General features: G+C 38.8%; 1 protein-coding gene across 1 annotated transcript in view; it reads right to left on the minus strand.

Moving 5' to 3' along the window:
- Nucleotides 1-409: 409 nt before the first annotated feature.
- The window catches only part of ADARB1 (adenosine deaminase RNA specific B1), a 63,652-nt gene continuing 40,198 nt past the window's right edge, over nucleotides 410-23,863 (minus strand). Inside the window, exons 5-11 of the mRNA XM_084288826.1 lie at nucleotides 22,304-22,418; nucleotides 20,743-20,911; nucleotides 20,054-20,202; nucleotides 19,670-19,838; nucleotides 11,712-11,893; nucleotides 4,370-4,548; nucleotides 410-3,603 (exon numbers count right to left, since the gene is read on the minus strand). Of these exons, the coding sequence (XP_084144952.1) occupies nucleotides 3,427-3,603; nucleotides 4,370-4,548; nucleotides 11,712-11,893; nucleotides 19,670-19,838; nucleotides 20,054-20,202; nucleotides 20,743-20,911; nucleotides 22,304-22,418 (1,140 nt within the window). The 3' untranslated portion in view covers nucleotides 410-3,426. The remainder of the gene's footprint in view (nucleotides 3,604-4,369; nucleotides 4,549-11,711; nucleotides 11,894-19,669; nucleotides 19,839-20,053; nucleotides 20,203-20,742; nucleotides 20,912-22,303; nucleotides 22,419-23,863) is intronic.

Below are 23,863 nucleotides of genomic sequence, written 5' to 3' on the forward strand. Positions count from 1 at the left end.
CCTACAAACTTTATTATAGCTAGACTGTCATCTGGAGAAAAACACCTTAATGAAATTTCAAGTATCCTTCAACGTTAAAGTTGTTATTGTTTATTTAAGTCCTCTGAAGATCCTGAGACAAACACTTATACTCACTCAAAAGTGAGAAGGAAAAAAAAAAAAACAAAAACAAAGCAGCTCCCAGAGTGGCACTGCAGACCTCTGCTTAGGCCAGCTCCCACCCACCCAGCCCACCCAGCCCACCAAAATTTGGCAGCTGCTGGAAGCTGAATTGTCTTATCTTTTGTGATTGCTCGAAACTATACACATCACTCTTCTTTCATGCTCAGTGATGGTGACTTATGAAGAATACAGGAGCATCAGCAATCACAACTCCACCGGCACACGCCATAAGGGCACTGGGTGAAATGGGGACAGGACAGAGGCTGGGGCAGCGTGACAAGTCACATCCTTGATGGGACTGAGGCCTTTCCTCACAACTTTCCACATATTAACTGCACAAAAAGGAACAAACAAATGAAGGAAGCCAAGCAGTATTTTATTGACTCCCACAAGACAGATATGGATTGCATACAACCCTGAAAAACTTTCTTTTTAAAATCCTGGAATTATAAACAAGAGAACTCATTCCTTATAAATAACCTGACACCATTCCTTCATCAAAAGATTTTGGCATGGAACAGATTTCCTTTACAGTTTCATTTTAATCACTCATTTGAACAGCTTAAAAAACTATGTCTATAATAATACTTAAATATATTGCTTATATTCGTGACTTCATAAAAAAAATAGTTTGAGCTAATACTTTCCTAGTCTTCAAAAAAACCCAAAGAGACATCAACTTTTCAATGAGTACTTCAGAAAGATGAGTAAAAATAATTTGCTTGAAATTATCAACAAACATTATTTATCAATAGACCAGGTCCCTTAAAAGTGTGTATTTCACTTAGTAACATTAATAATCCCCAGAAAATGTACACGGTGCAACTAGCTTTCCCTTGATACTACATGGATGTATGCACATATTTATCTACAGCCACAAAGGAATTTCCGCAACATTAATGAGACAGGACTGATCTCAAAGGTAAATGCCCAAGTGCTTGCAAAATCTGACCAAATACAAATAAATTACTTTTGGAATAAGTTGGTCTGAGCCTTATCAGAATCATGTCTGCAAAAAGTTAGTTTGTATTCAGAAACTGCTGCCCTTCTGCTGTGTGGGACTAGCACAGGTGTGACAACACTAATGGTTTTAATGCAGAAACAGACAGAACAGCTTAGAGTTGCCAACAAGCCTAAATTTATGCAGTCTGTCTAATATGGTTCATAACATCTGTTCCACTGGCATCTGGAAAAGGCAGTAACCTCTGGAAGCATCAGCCTTTTCTGAAGGGATCACTAGACCACTGTGATTTGCTTGCCTTCCTGCAGCAGTGCTCACTATTGTCCATAATACCATCAAAAATTCACTGATTGTTTCTCAACGCATTACTTCCAGCCACTAGCCAAGAGGCTTAAACTAATGCACAAGTGATTATCAGGCCCGACCATTTTTTGAAGTTGAAAACAGGCTCCTACTCAAACAATAACAAAGCAGCACATCTCCTCAGCATTCATGATAGGCCAGAATTGGTTTTATACCAAAGTCTCCAATGGGTAAAGTAGCTGCTAACCCCCAGGAGACACTTGGTCTGAGGTACTGTAACTTAAGTTACGACTGCATGAGACACAGGCTTTAGTCATGAAGCTGGCTGCAGGGATTCCTGTGCTCCACTTCACTTCTGCAGATGGGCCAGCGTGATTCAGAGCTGGATCTCTGACCCAATATGGGCCTAAAAATAAGTGTTAACTTGACTTCAAAGTATGGACCAGCCCACTGATCTGATGTTCAATGCAGCACAGGAAGGGGTGGTGATGTACAGCTGAGGGACAAGACCTATCAGCTGGAGCAACGTTGCTGAAACACACTTGGCTTGGGTATTGTGTCACAATGTCCTGCGTCACAAAACATGACCTTCATTGTTTGCAAAAGGATGACATAGAATCCCCAAGGGGCCTTCCAGAAAGCACATAGGATATTGAATAGGTACAAGCCACAGCATGTGTTTGGACACAGACTGTGGGAGCAGAGAAATGACAGCAGGCATTCTCTAATCCACTCCTAAACATCATGTACTAAAAAGTGTTTTTAAAAGTGCCTTCTATACACCAGTTAATTAAACAGATCTCAAAATATTTCCCTTCTATCTTACATTTTTACACAAAGCTGAAGTGTCTACATCTTTACGAAAAACATGTAATAGTCAAAGCAAACAAAAGCACATTTAAGAGTAACTTACCTAATTAGTTTCATGAGGACCATCACACATGTAAAGGCAAAAGGCAATGAAATTTCAAAGGGACACAACTTGAATGAAAGGAAATGTAACTCACAGGAAAGAAGTTTTAACATCTTTTTGTCCATACATGAGCTTTTCATTTCTTCTAGAAGAGAGCAATTAATACTTTGTGAGTGATTGTTTTTGGCAATTCAGGCTTAGTACTCTTAAAATGGAACAATTTTTCTTTTTCCTTTTTTTTTTTTTTTTTTTGAATTGACATGTTATAGTTGTGATCATATTATAATGAATTCCTGGGATATACAAATCACCTACTTCTAAACAGATTAAACAGATTTCTGCACATTATAGACTAAACCTCTTAACTTACAAATAATTACTTTGTTGTTTCCAGTTTACAAGGGTAAAAAAAAAAAAAAAGACTTCACAATGTGTGTAAATGGAAGGTAAATGTATTTTTAAAAACAGAATAAAAAGCTGCATGTTAAAAACTGGATCACAGACTAATAAATACATACATCAAAGACATTAAATTTTCAGCAGCTGGTTTTAAAGAGCAAGGAAGTGGGGAAAAACTAGCTGTCCAGACTTCATTCTGGCTTTATGGTCTATAGGCAGTTCAAAAACAAGTTAGCAGAAGAGTAGAATCAATCTTGTCACCTAATTTCTTTTAAAAAAATTAAGCTACTTCCTAAAAGTGTGGTGTAAAATGCAAAGAAAATTTAATTTCTTCATGCACTTGATGACATTGAATTAAAAAAAATATTTTAACCCAGAAAAAATGAGTCATTGTATACTGTAAGGAGAGCCTTACTGCAAATTTTCTACAGTAAAAGTATTTCCAGAAATACACCAGAAATGACTTTCCCATAATAAAATGCACAATTATGTATCAGATAATCACTGAGTTTCAATACTTAGGCAAAATAAAAACAGCTACCATCAAGTTTCCTAAAAAATGGGGAAAAAAAAACAAACTCCAAACAGTAAAAAGATGTTTTAACAGCTGTGGAGATGCCAGAAAGCAATGCTGGACACCAGGATTTCCAGAGCAACTCCCTTTCCAAAGTGATGTGCAGTCTGTGAATCAGACAGTGAGAGAAAACTGATCCTGTTCTATGGGTTTCTCCACCCAGGCTCCAAGTCCTGCCTTCAGGAATGCTTTAAACAAACGCTCTTTGGCAGTTTGATACTCAGTGGCTCCTTGCTTGGTTTCATGGTACAAGTTAGGCTTGAGAATCTTTGAGCGCAAGCTGGAGGAAAGCTGTGCAGATTGAAAAGACAAGAAGAGAGAAAATGATCTATTCAACCAAACAGCTTAAGAGTAACTGAGTTATTAAAACAGCTATTATTAAACAAGGTAACAAAGTACTAAACCAAATGTACAGGCAAAGGCAGACGAGCTTAAAAAAAAACACGATTATGCTTCTCCTTCCAGCCATCGTAACTGTGTCTAGCCTCATCACACCTAACTGCATCTTCAGTTCTCTGAGCAAAGGAAAAAGTGCGCCCGCCTGCAGAGCAGTACCACATCCAGAGAGGGGCACTCTGGACTTCACTTTTCAGTATTGCTGTGGTAGTTCAACCATAGCTAGCGCACCTTTTGCTTCTTTCGGATTATCAACATCCTTTAGCAGAGGAAGCCTAGACGCTGAAAAGGCATTAATGGATACTTTCTTGTGTCTTTTCTTCCTAAGACAGGACAGCCTGAAATCTAAGTAGGTTTGATTTCAGTGAAACTAGGATTGTATTTCCAAACAAATTAAAATGAGTTCAAAGGAGTTAGCACCCTTCGTTTTTACTTCACTATAACAAAAGATTATCAGACCCTTGCATGCATTTTGTACCAGGTATTATAAGAAAAAAATAATCTAAATAAATGTGTTGTTTTCCATTACTACATAGGCTGGTAGCTAACGGCGGTTTTAAGCTCAGTTTAAGACAGGCTCATGAAGTGGCTTCTAAATACAGAAAGTGGCACATCAATATACCATTTAGAAGTGAAAAATCTTGCACTTTAGTATATGTACCTTTGCATGAATACGCATCCAGCGGCTGTACAAAGCATGTTTACAAAGGCGAGATGCACGACCCATTTCATCTTTGCCAGTTGTAGCATTAATAACTTCAAGACAAGTGTCTCCTACTGTCCAGTTTACACTGAAGTTTGGTGCTTTCCCTGGTTGGCGTGCTTCTGCGTTGCTAATACCTGAAAGAAGAGAGATATTTAATGACAACAATAAATACTGACTCTTGATGATTATACTTATTGGGTAGTAAGAATATACCAGATATACTAGAGCTACTGAAATAACATCGCTAGGCATTCTTACAAGTGATTCTTCTACTATGAGAACATTCTCCTGCAGATTTTTCACTGAATCATGGAGATACTGCCACACGTATTTCATTTTCATTGTGGCTAAAAATGGCCTTTCACTGCCATTCCTAGCTGGGCAAGTGTACATCACTGGAGCTGTGAGAAACCAGCTTCCTCAGTGGAGGAGGCTGTGCAGAGAGGTCTGTGACTCAGCTCCATGTGGACAGTGATATTAGCACCTTACTGCACTGTCCTGGTTTTGGGTGGGATAGAGTTAATTTTCTACACAATACCTGGCATGGTGCTGCATTTGGGATTCAGGATGAAGATAACATTGATAACACACCAATGCTGTCAGCTGTTGCTGAGCAGTGCTTACACAGCGTCAAGGTTTTGGAATTCACCCCTGAACAAATGCAGAATCCAGAAAGCTAACTGAGTGTTTTAAGCTGCTCCAGTGTCCAGTAGGCAGTTTTCCAGACAGAGTAGATAGGATGATCTTACTTCTGACCTTAATGACAGGATGTCTGATTCACATTTACACAAAGCAAGTAACAAATTCAAACACAATGACCAGGAATAGAGGGGCCCTGCCTTTAATTGTCTAAGTTAGGCAGAGTGAGCCCCAACATCCTGTGCAGAAAGCCAAAAACAACAGACAATTGAGTCTTTCAGCATAAATCTGGTTGCGATTCAGCTGCCTCCCCATTTTACATGCTCATTGCTACTTAATACACCCAGACATGGTGATCTGCAGGGCTCAAGTGATAAGGGAAACCTCAGATCATTTTGCTCAGATGTTAGGTTTTTCAACATCTGTCAAAGATGGCTTTCTGGAAGTCTAACCTAAGTGTGAAGAGAGGCTGGCGACCAGCCCAGGCTGCCAAAGGCAGGATTTATTCCCCCCACAGCAGCCCAGTGCTGCAGAAATGCACCATATATATTACCACTGTACTGTGCTTAAAGAGTATGACAGCCACTGCAATCCATACACTACCCACCTCCCAGACACATGTCATGACCACTCCAGCACTCCCCCCCGTGCTCGCATGCAGCAGCCAGGGGCATCAGCACAGCAAGTGGTTTGGGCTGTGCACTACAGAAATGCTGTGCAGTGCGGTGCCTTTGATCCAGCAGACCTCACAGCCATTACAGGGGTGGCAAAACTTAGGATGTCTCATCAGAGAACAAACACCTGTGTTTGTTTGTTTGATTTTTTCCTTTCTAATAAAGGTCCCATTTTTACTTTGACACTAGCCTACTCCAAATGTACTCTGAGATCTCAGTTTCTGCTAGGTTTTACACCTAATAAGATCTAGTAAATTTGTATGAATTCAATATAAGTATTGCAGCAAGATGCACTTCTTGCTGATATTTGAAATACAACTTAACAAACAAGTTAAACCAACCTAAGAGGCAGATGAACATAGGACTTGCTGACTTGGCCCTGGTCTTACAACACCCACTTGTGGGATGCAGAGATGAGCATGCGTAAAGCTACAAGGTCTTAGATCTTGAATGACATGGCAAAAATCGGTTTGTTTACTATAACCAATTCCTCATTTACTAAATAAACATTTTTAAATATCAATCATATTGAATTTCCAGATGTTGTCACATTTTTATGCTTGGCTTATGTCACCCTCATCGCTATGACTGATTACCTGTAAATCACAAGTAAATAATAAGCAACAGTGTCACCATTCCACATTCTTTTAAAATATAAAATTTTAAAAATAAAATTGGAATGAAAAATTCCTAAAGAGTTATTCTCTGATTTCTTTTAGGAAAGATTGTCAAAACTTCTGCTGTCTTTCTGAGTGGCTGGCAATTAATTTATGCATCGTGTCCTGAAAACTGCAGATGATACCTTTAATGATGATTTGGATGAGGGAATTGAGTTCACCCTCAGCAAGTTTGCAGAGGACACCAAGCTGGGGGGAAGTGTCGATCTGCTGGAGGGTAGGAAGGCCCCACAGAGGGACGTGGACAGGACGGGGCGATGGGCAGAGGCCAAAGGGGTGAGGTTCAACGTGGCTAAGTGCTGGGTCCTGCACTTTGGCCACAACAACCCCATGCAGCACTACAGGCTTGGGGCAGAGCGGTTCAAAAGCTGTGCAGAGGAAAAGGACTTGGGGGTGCTGATTGATGCTCACCTGAACATGAGCCAGCAGTGTGATTAGGATGATGGTTGGACCAGATGATCTTGGAGTTGTTTTCCAACTTTAATGATTCTATGATTATGCACAACACAAATCATCCTGCACCATTTAAAGTCCAAATGCTGGATAGCAAACAAACCCTGCCACAGAGTGGCACCCAACAGGTCTGCACCTAAAGACCTATCAACTGTAGGTATACACAAGAGGAATCTCAACTCTGACTCTCCATAAACATATAAATTCAATTTTTTTTTGTGAAGCTTATGTGAAACATACCATTTACTTAATATAGCATACTTGTGAACTTGTTAATCTAAAAACTGTTTATCAAAACTACTGAGGCAAAAGGCCTAAAAAATTGCCACCTCATGACACATAGGTCAATCAGTCATATTTTTTATTTATCTTAAAAATATCCGTACCTTTGCTTGTTTCATATCCTACTGACCAAGTACAGTGATCTGATATGGTTCTAGTATTGCAAAAAGATGTCTTGCCCCTTTTCTTATTAGTATGAAAGAGCACTCTATTTAAGAAGAATAAAATAAGAAAAATCTGTTGCCTAATATTTTTCCTCTAGTGAATGACTCCCTCCCCAGACCAATATATCTAGTCTGTGTACAACTCTTTCAGCAAATACTGGATATAAATTACACTTCTCTACCAGCTTACTCATGCTCTTTCCACACTCACACAGCAGAGGCTGTTCACTGAGGGAGTGGCTGGACACTGGAACCAGCTCTCCAAGGCAGCGGTCACAGCACTGAGCCTGCTGGATGGAGTTCGAGAAGTGCTTGGACAAAGCTTTCAGACATAGGGCCTGATTTCAAGGAAGTCTTGTGTGGAGCCAGGAGCTTGGACTTGATGATCCTTGCTCCTTCCAATTTTAGATGTTCTATTTAAGAAATATGCTGCAAACTAACTTTAATGGTCATTACATTTAATAATGGTACTGTAAGCAAGGGAAAGACTTCTAGATGAAGATATAAATACATTACATAAATACATAAATAAATTCTCTCATGTGTATAGGTACCAGCAATAGTAATCTTGAAGGTCTTTTTCTTAAAATGTGTATAGGTACCAGCAATGATAATCTTAAAGGTCTTTTCTAAACTAAATGGTTCTATGATTTTGAATATTAAGTTCTATCAAAAGATCAGGTCAATGATCAACAGTAATAAATGGAGCAAAGTGAATGCAAGAAATTATTACTGAAGGAATACAGAACAAAATAAAGTACCATATAAATAATTACTGCTACCTTACCTTGAGTATCATGTGCTTCTCTGGTTTTGCCAGCCCAAAAATGGAAGAGATGACCCATGCATGGAATATTTTCCGTGCAAGAAAAAACAAACTGCACTAAGACATTCTAGTCTGGAAAAGATAGGACTTAGTGGGAATACCACAGTGGTATAGAGATCTGAGCACCAAGACAAAGGTGACATGGAACAACTGCTAGCTATATGGTACATGGTGTACCTGTATCATACGGAGCACTAAAGAACATTGAATTAAATTAGCAAATAGTAAATGCTATTGCAAAAGTCTTTAAATACACTATGGCCCTCCTTACTAAAGAAGGTTGTGGAAACTAAGAAATTTACAGCAATTCATAAAACTGGAACAGGAATTCATGAATAAAAAAAAAATAATCTATTAAGGATTCTTAAACACAAAGACTAGCTAAGGAAGTCTCCAATTCACAGATTACTGATGCAATTCTCAGGAGGTTTCTGCAGAGGTATACCATTTTCTTCTGTTTTATCACTGCATACCTGCCTGTGGGAGAAGAATACTGGGCTAGATTAACCTTACCTTAACATCTTAGTCTTACTTAATACAGCTCTTATGCTGGTGACAAGATAATCAGTAGATGTGACACTGCTCCTGGATTTTTCATCCAAGAAATGAAACAGAGGAAATACCTGTCAACCATACCATAAGAACAGGTCAAAAAACACCAATAACTTAATTTCTGACAATGTTCTGCTTAAAGATGGGAAACTTTATGGAAACTAAAGTGTAAGAAACTATTAACTGGCCAGACATCAAAACATGGAAAACTTTGGCTGAAATAATATAATCACAGCTAAGAAAAAATGGATTATCCAGAAAAACCAGGCACAAGGGCAGTGTTAATTGTTGACTTTAGTAGATATTGCTGACAGGAGAGCATGAAGGACGTCTGGGCATACCCTGCCATCTGCTTTAAAAACATTACCCTAGCAGGTGCCATTAGCCCAGGTCCCTGAAGCTGAGATATATGAGCACACGAGCTCCACAGACAGGAACCATAAACACGGACAACCTGATGAAATTATTTTCACACAAGTTGCCTCCAGTGAAAAGGAGCTTGCTTTTTATATGTGTAATAGACTTCCTTCTACATTTAATGATGACTTCTCTCAAGGATATTCAAGGACAGATTCTCTAGATGGAGCATTTGCTTTGTTGCTCTACTCCTGTGCCAAGTTAACTTCTTCGTGTCTATCTCCAAAAAGTGCCTCCAAAAAGCCTTAGCAGATTAACCTGCAGACTGGTACCTTTTTTTTATTGGCAGATTTATACAATCACCCTCATTTGATTTGAATGAGCAATTGTTCCCTTTTCAGGTTATTCAGAAATTCACAAGATTTTAACCTGTCATCTCTCAACTGAACTGACCAGTTCTCAGTGAGAGCTCACATGCCCTCTGTGCTGTGGTGCTAAAGGCATCCTGAAAGGCTGGGTACTGCAACCAAGGTTCCCAAGAGCTGATACAGGGAAAGAACTTTCTACAAACATAAGGGTTTCCCACACCCCTAACTGCAAAACAGCTGCTCCGATATGCACGCTGTCACTTAACTTGCTGGGAAAGGGATGTATAAGTAGAAAGTCTCCTATGAAGAAAGAAAGAACATTTGATGAAAATACAATTTTCACCAATAGAGTACATAAAAATAGCTTAGTCCGGCTTCATCTTAATGCAATTGGCCCTGGAGACATAAAAGTTGTTTTATGAACAGCTTTTATAGCATTTTCTCAGCTAAATAGGTGAGAAACAGTGGGGAAAGACAGAATACCGTAACTGAGCAACTATTTCTATTTCAGTTCATTTCTCTGTTAGAAATGAGAAACGATAGCACAATTGTGTGTGTGGTATAAGGGGGAACTCAGAACTGGGGAGAGCTGTTCCTGCGGCATGTACTGCAGATAAGAATACGGTGTCAAGTGAATCAAAGAGTCGACGTGTAGCTACACGTCTGTCCCAGCTGAATCCAACGGTGTGGATCAGAAAAGCAGCTTTCAAGACTAATCCATTTGAAGGAAATTCATCACGGTAATTCTCCTCCGTCCTTCATCTCAAACAACCTTCGTGTACATTTTGAGACATGCATTTTCATAAAAACTCAACAGCTGAGAACATTTTTGAACACTCTTTACCGATCAGTGATTTCTGGATGAACTGTTTAAACAGATGGTACTATTTCATGGCAAATAGATGGTAACAGTATTTCAGGAAGATGATTTTTAAGACGCCAAGGTGCTATTATATGTTGTGAAAAGAACAACAGAAGCTCCTCCCACCATGCTGTCTTGAAAAGTTTATAAAAATTCCCAGAAATCAGGCAGCAACAGTCCATATATCAGCTACTAACCCAATACAACAATCATATATTAGGTACTGTGAGTGTTGGCACTATTACTTATTTGCTACTATAAGGATGATTATGTCACAATACTTCAGTACATCCTGGTTCATGGAATCCTTATTAATTATCTTTCTTTAAAAATAATAATAAAAAAAAAAGATGGTTGTTTGATATGCCTTCTTCCCCCCACACTCTCGATATTTATTTTTAGCATTCACGTTAAGCTTTAAACATGCTTTAAAATACTGATTTCCCCCCCCACTCCCACCCCCCCGGAAAATAAACAGGCATGCCAAAGCCAAGCTCTACAGAACAAAGCAATGCACACAATGATAGGTAATATAAGAGATTTCAGTTTTAAAGCTTTTACAACACTACTGTAACTAGCAGTTTTAGAAATTTTTAAGATACTTCAGAACTTTCTTTTTAAGTCATGGCTCAATTTATGTTATAACCTGTTAATTCAAATAGTGCCAGTCCTTTTGGCCCCTTGAGTCTAGGATCAGTGCAATGCTAAAGAACAACAATTAAAAATCTCAACAGCAGCTGCTAATTACTTGCTAGGGCTTACTGCATTGCTGCCTGTCAGCTAATACTTAATGTTATATCAAAAATATTTCCGAGGAAATGCCACCAGAATTTGAATACAGCATTTGTGCATTAACACAACGCACAACGTGAAAATACTGTGATAATTGAGACATGCAAACAATTTAGGTGCCATGCTAATAAAAGCTAATGCTGCATCCAACAGAATGATGACAAAAGAAAACACAATCAATAGCATCTGAGACATTCTTTCCATCCATTTTTAGCTGGTTACTGGTCCAGAGATTGTGAGCCAAACATATGTATTTTGTCATGCTGATAAATGATGCAGCGATTCATTAAATATCTGCAAGGGCAGGAGAAGTGACAGTGAGAGCTAACACGCTATCCCATGGATGATAAGAGGTTTCACTAAACCTTCAACTTGCCTCGCATATTGCTAAGGTACACTCTAGACAGCAATTACATGAAACTGCATCCAGTTCATACCCCAGCTCTTTTTGGTACCCTTTAACTAATGAAAGGTTCTTGATAGATATTTCTGTCTAAATAACTATATTAGGCTTAGCCAGTATCTTCTGTGTTGTAACCAGAAAGCAATTTACTCACAGTACATAATTTGCAAGGTTTTGAGAACTGCAAAATCACATTGCTACTGGAACAGACTTAGTTACCGGTACAGCCTTCTCCATTAGATACTTGCCACTAAGTAAAGGTCTGTTGAGTGTATAAAGAGGTGGTAGATCTTCTATCTCTGCTATCCTCTGGTATACGGCTCTGGATAGATGATCCCCATGATATAAACTCCCCAAGATGATGCTAGAGAAGTAAATTGGCTCCACAAAGAGGCTAAGTAAGGCTCCTTGAATACCCAATACGTTCCACCTAAGAGGGAGGGAAAAACAAAACAAAACAAAACAAAAAAACAAAAAAACTTTCTTTTTAATGGAACAAGTAACATCTGCCAGACATAATAGCAGTTAATCACAATGGACCAGACGTTCAACCTTTCCTCTCTTGAGCAGAACATGGCTATGGTAACATAGCTGTGACACCTGCTGGAATTTCAGAGACTGGTTTATGGGATGCTCAGCAAAATCCTGAGCTAGGCAACCAAGAGGTCTACTGTCAGCATCCACTTCAGGAGCAGATTCCATAACCTCACTTTCCTTCTACTGTGCCTGGTGATACATTTTTCAGCACCCTAATGTCAGAGATGGACGGGATCATTCAATCAGAGGAAGCCAAACTGTGAGATCCTTAATCAGAAACAGTAACTGATGCCTCCAAAATACGTGGCAGTGGGCAAACCATCATTCTGACAACACAGGGATTGTGTCTGCAAGACCTCAGTACCTCGTCACCTTCATAGAAAGTTTGTTCTTTACACCTTAACCAAACTGTCCACATCCTGCTGTCAGAAAGGATATTTGTAGTTGCCTGCAATATTCACGGGCAGGGGAAAATAATCTCCGGGTACTCTCTGCTTACTTTAGCTGTTTCACAGATTCCAACTGTAAATCCCTGTCTGTACCATTGTGACCCACAGTCAAACAGGTCCAGTAGCAGGAATCTAGCATGCATAGGAGCAAAATACTGAAGAGATTTTCTATCTGTGTTCACTTAATCAAGTTTTGGCTCTCAATCTATATGTGACAATCATATGAAACCCATATGGAACACCTTTTAAAATCTCAAAGTCTCCTGTAGAGTATTTCCACTAACTTCTTTTCTGAGGTATACTTGCAAACAATTTGTCACTATTAAAATAATGTATCTGAGTACAACTGCAACACCCAGACTGGGTACCCAAGCAGAAGGAAAATTTATTTTGGTGCTTGAATAAAAATAAAAATAAAAAATAACACAATGGAAGCTGTTGTGCTCATATGAAATGGCTGTCCTTACTTATATGAGATGCAAGGATCCCCTAAGAAATGAGGGAGCTCTGATTGTGTTAAAGGTGTTTCTTGCACCTTGTGCTGGGATGGCATGGCTATATATCATCAGTTCAGGCTAGAAATTGTATAGTATAACTGCTTCACTACTGTGAAAAACTGAACTGTATGCTTTGGCTACAAGTCTTGCAAAATTGTGAAGAAAGGGTAAAGCAAAAATTGCAGTCCGAGGAAACAATTTATTTTCATATCTTTACTGAGGGTAAAAACTGAGGCAGTATGGATTAGCTTACTCACCTGTCATTAAAAAAGCTGGCCCTAATGTAGGAGTAAAAACACTCAACTAACAAAAAGTAATGTATCTGTTACATTATATAATGGCCTATTTTGTATGACAGTGAAAATGCAATGAACAGCCAAACATAAGGTTAAAGGTATCAAGTGAAAATTATTGCCTCCCTGTACCAAGATGACTTTCTAAGGACTTTGCCTTGACTAGAATTTTGTAAGCACAGAGGTATGTTAATTGCCAAATAGTTCACAGTAGTGTTTTCTTGTTATTTGCAGTATTACCTACATGCAGGATAGAGAAGGATATGGACTACTACAGACAGATAATATTACGGAAGAAGCATTTGGAAAGAATCAAAGAGTAATCATAGCAAATTGGGTTCTTACAATTGTATCCGAAACTTACAGACAAAAATTAAGCTTCCTTAGCTTAGGCACATTACATCTTATTATTCTTCAATAGTACTTGAGTGATGGATGGAAATTTTTAAAAAAGCCAGAGTATTCCTCTGGCAAGCCGTGGCTCCCTAAATAAAACTTTTGCCAGACCCCTTTTTTCCTTGTTTCTATCTTCATTACTTCTAGAGCTTGTGTTTTGCTGCTTCTTCCCCACCTCCCACACTTGGTGACCTTCGCTGGCAAAGAAAGTTAAAGGTGAAGTTTGTCTTTTAATTGAAATGAGGAGTTTAGACAATTGAACATACTTCTGCAAGGTGGAACACACGAACCTGTATTACAGTTAATTCCTATTCTGTAATAACTGCACGTGCCTACTGGTTTTGCTGGGGTGAGCTGTATCACTGCGAGCAACGGATTCAGAGCAGCTGTAAATACAAGGTTTGTAGAAACCATTCATACACACAAAGCCTCAACCTCATAAAATTGATCAGGCAGGGTTGGATAGTGATTAGGCTTATAAAATTGCCTTTAAATTTCAAGTGTTACAATAAAAGATATAATTATCCACAGAAATAAATAACCGTTTCAGAAACTGACAGTGAGTCAGAGATAAACATGAAACCCAAATGAAGTCCTGTTGATTGTGACTGAGGCAAAAAGGATTATGCAGAGACTTTCTTGCTTTTTCCTATTCATACTGTACTTCTTTCTGGCTAACACTAATTTCTCACTCCCATTAGCACATACAGCAAAAACAACCTCTACAGATACAAACTGAGAAGTAGCTATAACAATAATATGCATCAATTTTCAAAAAGACACAAGCCTTTTGAAACCTGAAATGGTAAAACTGTCTCTTCCTGCCAATTTACAAGCATGACATGTCAGAATGTTTGTCAACAAAAGCTGTCAATTTAGCACTAGAATTTACTGAAACTTATTTTGAAGTTAATGGGCCAAATCTGTATAGGTTCATTACAAACCATAAGATGCAGAGCTGAGAGTGAAAAATTTATCAAAGAAAATGTTAATAAATTCAGGATAGAATCACAGAATGGTTTGGGTTGGAAGGGACCTTAAACCCCATCCAGTTCCAACCTCCCTGCCATTTGAGCCAGGTGGCTCAAAGCCCCATCCAGCCTGGCCTTGGGCACTTCCAGGTATGGGACATCCACAGCTTCTCTAGGAAGCCTGTTCCAGTGCCTCACCACCCTCAGAGTGAAGAATTTCTTCCAGATAGCTGACCTAAACCTACCCTCTTCTGGTTTACAGCCATTACTTCTTGTCCTATCACTACACTCCCTGACAAAAAGTCCCTCTCCAGCTTTCCTGTATTGCCTTTTCCACCAAGCCAGCGAAACACCTAACAAAATGTTTGTTTTTTTCTTCATGTATATATAAATTAGTATGAGAAAAGGGTGAAGTAACCAATACCATGTAAATCTAGTTTGCAAATCCAAACCTTCCAATGCTCACATTGTTTTTATAACACAGAAACAAACCTTTCTGCTGCAATGCATGCTGCAGCAGAGTGGACGCAGACCCTGGCCATGGCACAGTGCTCAGGTAGGAACATTTGATGGCTCTAGAATGTGATAATGGAAGAAATATCTCCAGTATATTCTTGGAGTATAAAATACTCCATAAGTATTTTCTTGTATAAAAAAACATTGTTTTCTAGTATTTGTTTTGCATTAAAAAATTCAGTGATCTGAAAAATTTCAGGTTTCAGAATCAAAAATGACAGCAATTAGAAAATGCTGCTGAGTTGTCCCCTTGGAGCATAGCTCAGGCTACTTTGTGTCCCCACTTTGCTTTACAGCTTAGAATCCCCCAGGCACATTTAGGAAAAATAAGACCAAAAGACCAAATGTTTGCTGTCGTCAAGATTTTGTCATGTCTTCTACCTCATCTAAGAAGTAACACTGAACCCAAGCATTCACAGAAATGCTGTTTCCAACTGCAACATCTCACCATCTTTACAGACTAGACCCCAACAATAGCTCTGTAGATCCAAACATTTCCAATCCAAGTCTCAGTCTCCTACAGTAGCTCCTACACAACAGCAAACAACTGCCGGTTCCCACAAACGCAGGTGGATTCACATCCTGCCTCATCTGCACTGAAGTATCCATAAATACATATGCAACTTTTGGTCAATGAAGTTGCAAATGAATAGTGGTCAGCTCCTGACTACTTACTCTCTGGGTAGTGTGCTTACCTGAGAGCTACAATCAGGGTTTTTTAGCTGAGCATCACGTTGGGGGAAACATGATTTTACAAAATTATCATACTCATTGGTTTTCCTGTTCTATATTCACCATTTAGATGCTATTAGATGCTTAGATGCTGCAGAATGAACAGGAAGAGATGATATTAACTAATCTAAACATGACCTCCTTTCTGCCGTGTTCAAATCTGATTTCTCTTTGCTTTCCTAAGAGATTAACTGAATCTCCATGATCAGTGCCTCCTTTTCAAAGCAGACACAGGAAGCAACATCGTCACGTGAAGCAGTCAGTCTTTTACCTCAAGTGGCTCAGTCAGTGCCCCACACTGACGCAAGTCACTAAGCACAAGTCTACGATCTTTTACAGCAGCACTTCTCACAAACTTCTTCTTACTTATCTTGAGGTCAGACTTTCAATTACAGACAAGAGGATTTGTTTTCCCTTGTAGCTGAACCTAGGCTGTCAAATGCACAGCTCTGATTTGTCCCAGCTTTCCCAGTGTTGCATGGATCTGGGGCATACTGGTGAGCCTGGGCCAAGACTCAAGTCACTGGTTTGAGTGGTTATGTGATGCTGGGTAGTGATTTCCTGCTACTTTACCCAAGGTTTTTCACCTAGGCATCACACAGCCGTCATGTATCAAAATTAAGGCATTCTAATCTGTCACTTGGACTAAGAAGTGTTCAGAATAAATGTTCTTCCTATTGCTGTTCAGAAATCACACCAGCTCTGTCATGGAGCTTTCCATTAGAAAATGACTCTCAAATTTGAAAAAAGCTCAATGGGCACAAACAGAACACACATACAGCCTTTAGTGAGCACACATAGGATTTTAAGTTCTTTTTGTGCAACCTCATCAGTCCAAGAAATCTGGATGGTGGGATCAAGAAGGAAAAGCCATCAGGGAAATAAACAGTAAGACAGTTATAAACTTCCATTTGGATATCCCACTCTAAATACTGCAAAACAAGGTCAGTACATAGGCACATGACGTTATTTCACACCAAAGATTATCAGAAGTAACATTCTTTATAGCAGAACAGCACCAATAATTTCTCCTTAATACAACAGGACCACTTTTTAATTAAATCACTTCTCAAATTCTAGAGGCTTCCTAGCTAGGAAACAGGGTGAGAAAACATTTCGTTCTGCTTAGCAAGACAGCAAACCTCAACTGAAATGTTTTGTGAGAAATTAAGTAACTATTCAAAGCTGAACAACTTGAAATGAATGTGGGGGGAAAAACATACCAAACAGAGAATGACAAAAATATGCATAATAAAGCACCATGGATATAATAAAGCCTAGGATACATTTAAAGCAAATGTATATATATTAATGTCCCAAAAAAAGGGTATTGTCATAGAATAACACCACCGTGAAACATCACCATGAACTAACACTAGGACAATCCTGTTCTAATGCTTCTGATCCAAGTGGAATTACATTCAATTTTACCTATGCAGGTCTTTTGCTATTTCTGATTTTTCTCCTGGTGACATCAGTGCCAGTTAGAGTCTGGCACCCCTCATTTCCTTCCTACCTAAAGCACAGCTCTCATACCTCTTGACTTTTCCTCTTTTTTTCCCCGTCTCTTCCAGCACAAGCAGAAGGAGGCCATTTAGGGGTGCTGAGTATCTGCCTCCAACTAAGCTGGAGAAGAAGAGGGGAGCTGAGCTGTCTGGAGGGAAGCAGAAGACCCGTGTTGTTCCACAGCCAAAGCCTGTTTCACATGTCCTATCTCAGCCTGTGGCACAATCCAAACCTTGGCTTAGCATAGCCAAGTCTGCCAATGTACAATCAGCACCTGAAGTCAGCCCAAGGAGTTCCATCCACTCTTGCATTAGAGCTCACCCGTTACTAATGGTGAGCTTGGCCCATCACTGTAAAGAGGAGCTGTAACTGCAGACCTTCTACTTTTTAGCATTTTTTTTTCCATAAAAAGAGAAGTTTAACAGAAGTTTTACAAGTTTCTTGGGTGTTCCTACCAGGCTCAGGAGGGTGCTAGGCAGCACACTGCAACAAAGCACTTAGAGGCTGAAAGTCACAGCTTGGGTTATACATATAATCCACACAGATATGGCTGTTCAGGTACAAAGAGTTTTTCTGCTCTGGATTGCACGTGCAATCCTGCACACTTTATTCACCCATGTGTTTTCCATGCTGGGACTGTGAACCTTTTGGAAAGCTCAGTGCAAGTGCACAGGACAAGGGCATTCTGGAGCACTGACTGTTGGAAACTACATAGCAATGCATTCTTTCAGATTTAAATGGACAAAACATGGTCATAATGTCAGGGAAATGTTTAAAAAAAAAAAAAAAAAGAAAAAAAGAAAAAAAAAAAGAAAAGAAAAAAAGAATATGAAAATTTGGGCCTCCTTACCCGTCATACAGTCTTTGTTCTGTGTCAAGGGGTTCTATTTGCTTCCTTCACTGGCACAAACAAAATTATTCCCATTAGCCCCAAGGAGAGGTGACAGCTAGCTACGCAAGCGAGAGATGGATTCTGTTCTGCATCACACAAAATCAACAAAATAGTCAAATGTGTTCTAGCTCAATAACTGTCTTCAAGTTTTATTTTCACTAACAGCAACGATGATGTGATAAAAGAAGTCAAATGAATGCAGCATGAATACCACATTGGATGGCTAGGAGAAGTTATTGACATGAAGCTGGGAAATCTATTTGATGAACTATTGAAAATATTATTTTAAAACTTCAATGTCATTTTTTTAAAATTGCCCTTCAACAACCCAACATAGTGGCTTCTGAGTGGCCCTATCTATTTGTGTTAGAAGGATTTAAACTAAAGTGCCTTCCTTCAGTAAAGATGCTGATTACTTGAGACAAGACTAGAGGAAAAAAGCAATCACCTAACATTCATCCTGTATGTTTTGATTTGGTGTACACAGTTCACAATTACATTTCCACTTACTTTCTTTGTTAAAATAGACTTAATAAATTCTGAATCAGACTAAGTGTGACTTGACAGACCAGCACAGTTTTTTTTTAATTAAAAAATAATTAAAATATCAGGTGAAAAACTTGGCATTTCTCTTCTATTTCACAAGAACAAAGAGGCTGCAATCAGACAGGCTCATTTCAAATAATACTACAATCTTCCAGCAACTCTTCCAGACCTCTGGTACTTTTTAAAGGTTACTGCTGCTAAACTGGGGGTGTGGTGGGGGGTGTCATCTGTCTGTCCACAGTTTTCAAAAATCTTTATCTTTGTTTGTCAATAATGACAACAAAGAGTAAGAATATATCGGATAAAGTATAAATAAAAGTACTAGTACTGGAACCAAAATATTTATTTACAGTAAAAATATTAAAACTAACATTAAAATAATTTTGAAGCTAGAAATTAAAAATGACTATCAATGGACATGTTTTTAACTAGAATACTTTTTCCCTGCATAAAATAACAAAAATCTTAATTTATCCATGGAACACATCTGTTCCATTGATATACAAAGATATATATAATCAGAGGAAATTAATCAGCTACAGCTAATAGATTTATTGCACTCTCACTGTGTTGCCAATGCCATACTACATTAGAAAAAAAAAGAAGGTATTCCTCTGATATTTTCCAGTGAAAATTACAAAACAAGGCTGTCATGACTTAACTTGCTAAAATGATAATGTTTTCACCTCGCTTCTGAAGCCAGCAGAAGGTCTGACACCAACTGCAGGTGAAGAACCAGAGCTTCATCACTGGAGTTGCAGCCATGCTACATCTAAGCAAGGAAACCAAGCAATAACCTGCACATTCACTGCAGCTGTCATGCAAACCTCCTTTCTTATTCCACTGAAAAAACAATTATTTAGTATCTCACCTTGCTATCTTGTCACTGCATGACATAGTAAGTAGCCTTTCTCCTTGCAATACTCCATCCCACGTCTGGATAGTGGTCGTAGAGCGCACAGGGATTGTTCCTTCCCCAGATTCTATTTTTGTTCGTAGCTGTCCTCTTGCCTTGCGGTTTGGATGTCTGTCCCCTTGATCTAAATGACAAAAACTGCTTACAATCAACTGAAAAATATTCTCAAAATATTTCACAGATAGCATTACAATAAGAAGAGTCTATTAAAGCCTACGTAGCTGCTGGCTTACACGACAATTTCTATCACTCCTTGCAATGTAGCTGCATAACCATATCACTAGTATGTGCTCAAATAATCCTTTAAACTCCAATACTAGAATACTACTGCTATCATACCCTCTTGTGCTGCTTCATGTGGTGAGAAAATCCTAGCATCTCCACAAGGAGACGTGCTGATATAGAGATGAAACTGCACATTTTCCTTCAGTTTAAACCCGCCTTGCTCCGATTTGATAAAAATGGATTTTTGCTGATCATCTTTATTGCTGAAACAGAGAACAAAAATATAGTCAAAACCAAAATTAACGTAAAAAATAACATAAGCTGGTCAGTCTCAACAGGCATTGTCTCAACACATGATGTCTGGAAATTTTATATTATAACTCTAACAAGTTATTACAAATTTAAAAATGAAAAAAGAATGGAGACAAGAAATAGAGAGCCTTTTACATTCCCCAGTGAGCTTTCAGGGACTTATCAGAAAACAAAGCAACATCACACATTGGACCACTTGAGATTACTTTGATTTAGATTTTTGTTTACAGATTACAAAATGATTCCCTATAATTTTGTCTGTGCTTTCCTCTCAAGATTGACACCTAACTGAACAGATGTTTTGTTCAATTTAAACTTCAGGGCAAAGAGCTTCAGTTCTCAGTTAAACATTCTAATGCAACAAGTGTTACTTTACACACTTCATTTCAGCAGGGCATGTCAGGACAAATGTTTCAGATTCAAATAATTAGAAGACATTTTCTTAAAGCTTCACAGCTCCATGTGGTCAGCTTATCTTCCCATAAGCTTACCTTAGATAAAGCTCAAGTTGTGTATATAGAAATTTAAGCAGGCACCGTCGAGATATAATTTCCGCGTGGCAATCATTTAATGCAAGACCCCGGTCACTCATGTATTCACCATTGATGCATTTTGTTCCTGTAGAAACACTTATTACCAGAGCATCTTTCACATCTGTACCTGACAAAACAAAATTTTAGAATGAAGATACAACTAAAATCACAAGCAACTTAGCAAGAGATCGTCCTGCAGAATTCAAACAAGGCCCTTTTGTTTCTTTTCAAGAAATATTTTTTCTTCTGATTTTTTCATTAAACCAAAAGCTTCACTCAGACTTATCTTTCCTCTACCAGTATGGTCTATGGTTCTTGTGAGTTCTTCATTTTGGAGCTCAGATGAGTTAGAAATTGAAAACCTGCAGGGAAAAATTGCTGCTTCAGGAAGAGTTATTACAGCCTGATCCCCAAAGATGATGCTTTTTTCTGAGCCCAGGCAGCCAGTTGGCTTAGAGCACGGCAACCTTTTGTCCATATATGCAGATATTAACAGCATATTTAGAAATTTGCATTATTAAAAGGCACTGATTTATTAAAAAAAAAAAAAAAAAAGACAGAATAGAAGGGTATTAAACCATCAACATGATAAGTAAAACTAGATAATGAAGTTCAAATAGTTAAACCATTTTGAAGCTTATCAGCAGTACAGGACATCTAGAGACATAGTTCTTGGTGTTAAATAATTCTGCACAATTGAATTAAAAATATTTTGCATGTTTTCTATACAAAAAAAACTACCTTTGTCATTAAAATAGTCAATTCCATGAAGAATTTTGAATGACAGGTCAAAATGTTACATCCCTGTACCAAAACAAAGCAAAAAACACCAGATATGGAAAGCAGCTGGCCCTGTTAAATGCCTTCTGCTGTCTTCATCCAACAAAATATTTACTGCAGTATGGACAAGCGGGAAGAAACATATTCAACATGGCCCAGGCACCTGAAGTTTAGGGTCCATCCACAATACAGGATTATCTCCTGGAGGTGCCAATGCGAGGGAGCCTAGGCTGCCAGTGCGTAGTTAGCTGTGATGTGCATCCCGGCCCGAAGTGGTGCAGATTCATGGGGAGCTGTGTGTGGGTGTGGGAAAGAGCAAAGGCTAACTAACAAAGTGCAAAACCTTAAAGATTTGTAAAGCAAGCATAATTTCTTATATACCATGCCAAAACTAAGAATGCCATCTGTGTGACCAATGTGGTGAAATTTATCTTAGATTTACTTTCAAAAAGTTCAATGTTTCATTTTAAAAGGTTCGTGCATTTTGTAAACTATGAATTATCTCTGAAGTCTCAACTACGCAGAAGACAGGAGCTCCAGAAACAGATGCGTTTGCAGATCTAATTTTCCTTTAATCATCTTTAGCCAAGATTTAATTGCTATATTTAATGCACCTTGAGGATTAAACAGTAAAAATATATTTCAATACTGATTGACCGAAGAAAGAATATAGTTTCTTAGCACGCAAACAAAGCCCTGGGATTTAGACAGCTAAAACAGTATTATTTTTTTTCTTTACCTGTTGTCATGACAATTCCAGCAAGGACTTTTCTACGTGCATGTGGAGATGTGAAATTTTCTGTCAAATCACTGAATTTATCTACTACCAAGCGTGCAACAGCATCTGCTAAAACCTGTTGGATCACACAGAAACGCACATTAGAAAATTCAACAACTAAAAAAAAAGCCACAATAGCATTAGGTTATAAAGATTTGCACTTTTAAATGATTTGACAAACAGAAGTGTTTGTATTGTTTGCTTTAAAACTGGACAAAGACTTTGATGCATCTGCACTATGCCAAGGAGGTGGCTAGGTCCAATTTTTCCGGCACACTGAACACTCAGAGCTCACTGTATGTGGAAATAGAGTTCTGTGTGCTCCATGACAGGGTCACAAAGCTCCATGTTAAGCATCAAAATACCTTACGTTCATGATCACTATGAACTTTTGAGGCTTTGGAGAACAATTGAACAGGGAGATGAGTCAGTATTTTCACGCTCAAACCTCACAACATCTCCTTTCAGCATCCTCAGTGTTGGACCTGACAGAAAGATTGAAGTGCAAAAGCAGCCTCTTCAAAGCAACACAGAAACCTTTTATAACAATCAAATTAATTACCTAGTTACTGCATAGGTAAGAATGAATTTGTTTTCAAAAGCGTTTTCTTTTTTTTTTTTTTAAATAAGACATACAAATTTAAGAGTGTAAGACATCACTGTATAACCTACCTGTCTGAAAATTAAGAAGGCTTAACTCTTTCATCTTAAGGAAAACTTGAACAATAGCCACAGCACTGTAACTTGCCAGTTGTGCTGACAAGCAACATCGTTCAGGCTCTGCGGGGACTAAATTCATATTAACGACAACTTCAAGATACCATTCCTGCTCGTGCTGAACTCCGATGATGGTTCAGTTCAACACTGCAGCCAATCTCACCTGCTGATTTTAAGGCAGCTGGAACTACAATAACTAGAGATGAATCAAACTCAAATTCCTCAATCTTCACCAAAAAAGAAACTGAAAACCAGGGCAATCTATGCAACATTACTCGAGTAAAAACCACCGTGTAAATATCTGTTGTTGGTACTGTTTTCCGCATGTACTACACAAAGTCCAGTGCCCCCGTGATACACCCAGCAGCATAGTCGATTACTTCAAAAGGAAAGGCTGAGAAAGGCAAGTTACATGTTAAACAGATGCAGCTGCAATGAAGGAAAACCCTTTTTGGCACAGTTTTTAGACAAATTAAGAGTGTCCATACGAAGAGGCCATTTAAGGGTGATGGCTCTTTCAGACACCATCACACCCCCAAGCATGCACTGACCGTAACAGGACTTCAGGCTCACACACCCACGGGAAAACCCAGGTTTAAACATCTCTACATGCAGATTCCTGCAGCCTGGCGTTAAATCCCTTCCTTGCAGCGCCAGGCATAGAAGACCGGGTGCGGTTGTCTGCATGCTGCCAGCTGGCAGTAGTCAAGATGCTACCCCTGGCCCACAGGTGGACGCCTCAGAAGCGCACAGGTCCTGCGCCAGGCTGGCCAGTGCTGCACCAATGCCTTAGATACCTGAGAG

This window comes from Netta rufina, assembly GCF_964035555.1.
Source record: "Netta rufina genome assembly, chromosome: 6".
Lineage (NCBI taxonomy): Eukaryota > Metazoa > Chordata > Aves > Anseriformes > Anatidae > Netta > Netta rufina.